This window comes from Cucurbita maxima, unplaced genomic scaffold (assembly GCF_002738345.1).
Source record: "Cucurbita maxima cultivar Rimu unplaced genomic scaffold, Cmax_1.0 Cma_Scf00011, whole genome shotgun sequence".
NCBI classification, from domain to species: domain Eukaryota; kingdom Viridiplantae; phylum Streptophyta; class Magnoliopsida; order Cucurbitales; family Cucurbitaceae; genus Cucurbita; species Cucurbita maxima.
The window spans coordinates 1,520,396-1,527,822 of NW_019272027.1; the positions used below are offsets into that span (position 1 = coordinate 1,520,396).

A 7,427-nucleotide genomic window follows, 5' to 3' on the forward strand; every position below is an offset into this window, starting at 1 on the left:
AAAAAAAAAAAAAAAAAAAAAAAAAAAAAAAAAAAAAAAAAAAAAAAAATCTTACCTTTAATTATGAATAATAAAATATTTTAACTCTTAAAAAAAATGTTTCACCCTTGTTTTTAAACTTTTTTTTTTATTTTATTTCAAAAATATCTAAATGTTTTTTAAAAATTTTAAAATACTTTTATAGACTTCATTACAATTACTACTAAGGTAGGGAATGATCATAAATTTATAATCAAATAATACTATCTCTGTTGGAATGGGGCCTTTTGGGAAGTCATGAGCACTTATACTTGACAATATCATACCATTGTAGAGTCGTGTTCATCTAACATGCTATTAGAGCCATTCCAATAAAATCTTCAAATGTCGAACAAATGACTCCAAAAGAAAAGAAGTCGAGCCTCGATTAAAGGGAGGTCTCACATCGACTAACTTAGAGAATGATCATAGGTTTGATGAGGGGAGGTGCATTGAAATTTTTAAAAGTTGTATTAAAACTACAACATTATTTCTTCTCTTCTCTTGACTTTTTTTTTCCGGGAAGGTATTGTACTCCCAACCATTTTTTATCGTCACTTGACTACGTAATACTGATAACATGTATGTTTATAATGAATTGTTGTGTCTGCATGTTTTATTTTACTACCATGATTGATTTTGATTATTGTTGATTTATAACATTAGTATCCTATATGATGTTTTGGAGCTAGAATAAAGTCGTAGGATACATGCTAGACTTAAGTAGGACCTGATGGATTTGTAGGAACGGCTAGAAAACCTAAATAGATTAAGCTAAGTATCATGTAGCATAAGAGCACCCTAGACTATACTATACCTAGATTAGTACTATGATCAAAGCCAAGAGCACTCCCTTATCTTTGTCAATGTCTCACACGGATTATTGGGGTAGTTAGCTAGTTTTAGTAGTGAACTTGTCTTAATTGGTGGAGTCAGCTTGTGCACCATGGTGTAGACCTAGATTGGTACCGATATGGTAGTGCCTTGAGAACAGAACTTGATAAGCCTAGAACGTGATGAGATTAGAGCTTGATAACATGTGGAATCGAACTAGGGCTATACTACATAGACTAACTCGTAGGATGTGTGAGGGACCACATAGGTACTAAGTAGTTGGCAGGCACGAGGGTCACCCCTAGAACTTGACATGACATTATGATCCTACTTAGGTTCGCCATTTTGGCCTTCGTAAATTAAAATTTGGTAATGAATGACTGTAGATTTATAATGTCCCTTTAGGTCGTTAGTATTGGAATCAAAACGATGTCGCACCTCACAGATACATGATACACAAGAATCACATTATAGACATAAAGAAAGGCCTAGATAAAGAGTAGATACACTTTGAGGTAGATTAAGGCTCTAATCGATCTAACCCTAAACCCTAAACCCTAAACGTGTATGGGGTGAGCCTAGTAAACCAATCATAAATTACTTTGGAGCATCAAAGTTAACTCCGACTGAAATTGATTTTCATCTCTTTAAGGGAGAATATCATAAAGTCAAATAAAGATATGTTAAGAAAGATTATTCCAAGATTGAGCTCAATTCATTTAGTCTATAAAATATTGAAACGAAACCATAAATCCCAATAAAGAAGTGAGGGCTAATATTATTAATGAACCATTAGAATAAAACATAATAAAGATAAAAATGGCCACGTTGAATAAAATGAGATGTTGTCACAATCGCACTTTGATACCAGCGAACTTGCGATTGCGTGGCACTCACTATTCAGCAACAAGTGAGTTAAGTCTATTCGTTCTTGTGTCGCCTACGGTCAAACGACGTATGCTCAAGCCTCTGGCCCGTTCAAGAAGAAAGTTTTTAGAAAACAGTGGCAGAGAGATTTCAAAAGAGGGTTTCGAAAGCAAGATTTGAGAAATTGAAATTTGTGTTATATGAGAATATAAGCAAAAGACGACAACAACAACAGCTTACTGCATATAACTATAAGGTACGGAGAAGTTGACAACGAAGGAAGCCCCACCATCAAACAAGAAAGAAAATGGAAACTTGAATCGAATCAAAAGTTTCATGGTTAATCTCATATGGGGGCATGCACCCAATGCAGTGATCCGACCCAATCCAGTTCTCTTTTGACCTAATCTAAAAAAAGGTCTACAAAAACTTGAAGAAAGTTATATCGATGCTTTCTTCAACTTGAAGAAGGTAAGCTATGCTGAATTTCGAACAACTACACTGAGTCAATTACGGATTTTATCGTTCATGTCATGTAAAAGACAGATGAATTGATCGACGAGAGTACGTGTGAGTCAATTACGTGTAACTAGTCTCCCATGGCAAGCAAAGAACCAAAAAAAGACAACTTATGAATCACTATTGTCCATAAAACAAGAGAAAGAAAACTAAACTTTGAATAACTTACCGGAAAAGGAAACGAAAAGTAAAAATAAAAAAGGTTAAATATTTAGAACCCAACCCCAAAACTCAGGCAAAACGCTAACTAGCCTAACATCTACTATAGCCTCTCTGCCAAGTCATGCAGTCGCTGCTCTCGCCGGTGCCTCGCACTGGAGCCTTCCCGGCCGCCGCAGTCTATTCATCGGATTTTCACCTCAGCCACTTCCATTGCCGGCCTTTCTCTGTACGAGGCCGTCAAGCGTCCGATCTCAATTCTCCTCCCAATTCACTTCCTTCGTTTAGCGCCATTCGATCTTCTTCTTCTTCTTCTTCTTCTTCTTCTTCGTTGTTGCTTTCAAAGACTTTTGGTACTCTGGAGCATAGGAGAGGACAATTTTGTTTGGAAACACGCGCTTCTTCTAGTTCCATTTCGCCGACGGTTCCCCCAATTGATGAGGCTGAAAAGTTGAAACTGGCTCAGGTTCTCGTTCTTTTGATTCTTTCGGTTGTTCTTTTACTTAAGATGAGGAATGTAGCTTTGAAAATTACGCGTGAAATCATGAAGAATTTTATGTTGGTTTTATCATTGATGAATCAATTACATTAGTTTTAGAAAATTCTTGTCTCTAATTTTAACGACTGGATGTTTCTATTATATTATTAATGAACGTTTAAGCTTTGTAACTCTTTAGCTCTTTCCTGAGAAAGCAGAATAAGGGAACAGCTAAATCACATTTGTAGTTGACAGGCATGGAAGAGTAGAATGTAGGTAGATTGGCTACCAAGCATAAGAAATTACACATAGAAAATAAGCAACTAGAGCTATAGACAGTATATTAAGTACACTCTGAACAAGCGTACACCATGAGAAAGGACGCAGGCAGTACATTCTAGGCACAATGAACTTCGTACAACTGTTAATGGAACTTTGTTTCTTTGACAGACATTTTATTATACAGTGTGATATTAGAGGAACATCCTCAGCATTTGTTAAGTGTCATGGAGGTATTGAGATAGCAATGTCTGAAGATCAATAAAAGAAACTACAATATTGAGCAAGTGAAGTCTGAAATCTATGTCATTCTTTTGAGGAAGAGGTTTTGTGCTGATCCCATCAAAATTCAAGCCATGCACTCTTGGTCTAGTAGTGAACAGAACGATGCTAAGTGGATTTTTAGGCCTTATGTGGCAAGCTCAAAAAATAGTGGATGGATATAATAACACTGGATGCTCCCAACTGAACAATTGAAAAGAGATAAATTTGTTTGGAGCCCATAAGTTTAGGCACCTCTTAGTCGATGTAAAACTCCTATGACTGCAATATCCTTTCATTGGCTCTCCCTGATTTTGTAAAGAGCTAACTTTGATAGTCAACACATTTGGTTATGGGGTGGGTGTGCTACAAAATGAATAGCCAAATATCCTAGCAAACTACTGCCAAGTCCTTTCAAACTAAGCTAGATAGAAACCTATCTGCAAAAAGGAATAAATGGTAATATTTTTAGTATAGATGGAGGTTTATTGCGCACATCAATCAAATTAGACTGAAATAATTGATAGGCGAGGGCTAGGGAGTGTGAATCTCAAAGGTGGTTGGTCAAGTTGCTGGGGTTATGATTTCTAAATTCAACACTGTCATGAACAAGAGAATAGAGCAGTAGGTGTCTCTTAATGTTTACCTTCAGTGTTAATTTTACTAATCTTTTCCATTGTGATGAGGATCATGTTAAAGCTAACAAGGAACATGTAAAATCAAACTTCTGTCTAGCCAATCCCCAACTCAAGCGGCTGATTATGGCAGATGGGGCCCGCTCCATCACATTTTATTCTAAAGTTGGCTCAGTTATACTTCAAAGGGCATTTCATTTTTGTAGTTGCAGTTTCAAAGGATCCCCTCTCTTTTCTTTCCTCCGAAACAACGATTGTTGTATGATTGCGGGGACATTCAGTCTAGCTGATGAAAAATTACTAACATGTAGTTTCTAATTCATACTGGAAGGGGATAAGAAAGATGGTTAGTGAGCATGCATCAAATTGTACAATTTGTCTACCTAACATGCATGCAGCCATATCCCCAACTACCCTATTGCAGCCACAACCTGACATTTGTCATGGGATTATCTTCACTATGGACTTCATTGAGAATTTCCCAAGTATGAGAGAACGCAATTAGTATTAATGGTAGTGGATTGATTGATGAAATATGCTCATTTCATTGCTCTAATCATCATTACATTGTAATGAAGCTTCTATAGCTTCTTTATTTTTTAAGAAAAATCATCAAGCTTTGTGGTTGACCTAGTAGCTCCATGAGCAACTTTTTGAATGAAATATTCAAACAAGAGGCTACAGGGTATTGTTTTGAAGCACAACATAGCATGCAATCTTCAAATGGATTAATAATCAGAGGTTGATATCAGGGGTTGGAGACTAGGCGCTTAGTGAAGTCCATGACATTTAACATATTTTGGGAAGAATAAGCATTCTAAGTAGGGAAAGTGGAATGATTTTGTACAAGAGAAGAGAAACTACTCGAGCAGAGAGCAGGTTAGAAAGTGATGCAATGTGAGTATGTAAACGTGTGAATGTAAGCTCGCAGTTTATAATGGACAGAAAAAGCAGAAGCTTAGGTGGCTTATGTGCCGAGCATAAGTAAGAAAAATCATGGAAAAAACAAACTAGACTGGAAAAGATTTTTAAATTGCTATGTGCTGAGCATAAGTAAGAAAAATCATGCTTATGTGCTGAGCATAGGTTTCTAAATTGTTTCTTCATTATAATCAAACTAGACTGGAATAGATTAAATGGGAAAAAACAATAATTTTGTTTTAATACTACGTTCTTATGACTCTCACAAAGTGAACAAAAAAAAAAAAAAAAAAAAAAAATCCGATTTTGTCATCTAGGATAATATTGTGTTCTGACCATTATCCTGCTGTTATTGTTATTAATTGCTTGTTTAGTGGCTTAATTAGTTTGTGGTTTGTTAAGTGGTTTACTACGTTATTGTCAGTTAATTGGCAGCATTTAGTCAAGTGCTATGCCTTTGTAGTCATTACTTTTGAGTTGAACAACGATTTCTTGTGAGTGTTCTTCAATAGGTTCCTAGATTGCTTCATTATCAGTATTGCTAACATATGACGAACCAAGTTGTTTTGATGGTTTAGGTGGCAAAGAGATTAGAGAAGACATCGAGGTACTTCAAGAGGTTGGGTAATCTTGGATTTTGGGGACAGTTGGTGCTCACTGTTGTGGCTGCCGTTATTCTTTCATTTTCTGTTGTCATCACCGGGAAAATTATATCACCTGCCACTTTTTATGCTACTGCTGGTGGTATTGTGGCAGCTTTCATTTCTGTATTTTGGTCCTTTGGTTACATTCGGCTTTCTGATAAACTTCGACGGACTGCAAACCAGCCCTCCAAGGTAATATTTCCAGCTTTCAGCATTCTTCCTTTCCTTGGTTCCTCTCATTTATTTTTGCCATATCGCACCAATAGGCTTGATTCTGTGATTTGGTATCTGAATGTATAGCTTCTTTTTACGTAATTTTAGCTGCAAAACATGAGCATGTGGAAGATAAAGTAGAAAATTGACTAACTCATGTTACGGCGTTTTATTTGTTGATCCTGATTTCAGGCTCCTCCTCGGGCCGATGTCGTGAATAGTCTAAAAAATGGAATTGTGATGAACCTTCTGGGCATGGGTGCTGCCATTCTGGGGATGCAAGCGACGGTAGGATTGTTAGTTGCTAAGGCTCTTACTTCCTCTGCAACTCCATATTTCCAGGCAGCCTCGCCTGGGAATAGCCCTGTTCTTGCTTTGGATGTATTCTTGGTACAGGTACGTTTTTTCTCAATGGTTATTTTGCTGAAAAAAAAAAATAAAAGATCTTCAGAGTTTGGACTTGGAAAAATGTTGCATGTACATGTCATTGAAAATAAGGTTGAAAATTGATGGAACTGGTACGCTAAAAAGGAATGTGATTGAATCCCATTGCTGCATTGCTGGATATGATGTGAGATTCCACCTCAGTTGGAGAGGGGAACGAAACATTCGTTATAAGGGTGTGAAAACCTCTCCCTAGCAGACACGTTTTAAAACCTTGAGGGAAAGCCCAAAGAGAACAATATCGGCTAGTGGTGGGCTTGAGCTGTTACAAATGGTATCAGAGACCGACATCGGGCAGTGTTCCAGCGAGAACGGTGGGCCCCCGAGGGAGGTGGATTGTGAGATCTCACATCGGGTGGAGATGGGAACAAAACATTTTTCGTAAGAGTGTGCAAACCTCTCCCTAGAAAATGCGTTTTAAAACCTTGAGGGGAAGTGCAGAAGGGAAATCCCAAAGAGAACAATATTTGCTAGCCGTGGGTTTTAGCCGTTAGATATGATTACTCACTCAAGCATATGAACCAACTGCCATTTAATAACTTCCTTAACTTCCCCTTTTGCAGGCTTCTGCAAACACTATCCTCTCCCATTTCCTCGGGCTCGTTTTCTCGTTGGAGCTACTGCGGTCGGTGACAATACCTGTTGCTGAGAGCATTCATATCCCCCAAATAGCATAACCTCCACCGTCGCCCTTCTAGTTGGTTAATGCAGCAGCGGATTCAACATCGGAGGTGACGTTGTACGAATTGATCGATTATCTTAGCGTAATTAAAGCCATTTGTATTTCTGTTGTGACTGTTGAGATCCATCTGATTTGGATACTCTCTTCTCTGGTGTGAGTAGAAATCAAAAGCCTTTCTTGGTCATGAAGTTTAGCTTCAAATATGGTATTGTTTGAGTTTTAAAGTTTTAATCTGTTTTCGGTTTTAATATTAACATTGTTTTTTTTTTTAAATGAACAATATTTACATGGTTGATCTGGAAGCTTTGGTATTGGTTATTTTATATTTTGGTTGATCAATTTATGAATATTGAATTTTAATTCTTTTAACTTTCTTCAAACTTCAAATTGGATTCCCATAGTAAAATTTTAAATTTTGTTACTGCTGTAAAAATGTTTTTTTTTTTTTTTTTTTTTTTTTTTTTTTTTTTTTT

At 36.8% G+C, this 7,427-nt stretch overlaps 1 protein-coding gene across 1 annotated transcript; it reads left to right on the forward strand.

The window, feature by feature from the left end:
• The first annotated feature begins 2,460 nt into the window (after window positions 1–2,460).
• Window positions 2,461–7,178, forward strand: LOC111486084 (protein TIC 21, chloroplastic-like). Its single transcript, XM_023133092.1, has 4 exons — window positions 2,461–2,863; window positions 5,550–5,807; window positions 6,021–6,224; window positions 6,836–7,178. The coding sequence occupies exons 1-4, from the start codon at window positions 2,522–2,524 to the stop codon at window positions 6,947–6,949; spliced, it is 918 nt and encodes a 305-aa protein (XP_022988860.1). The 5' UTR covers window positions 2,461–2,521; the 3' UTR covers window positions 6,950–7,178.
• Window positions 7,179–7,427: the final 249 nt, after the last annotated feature.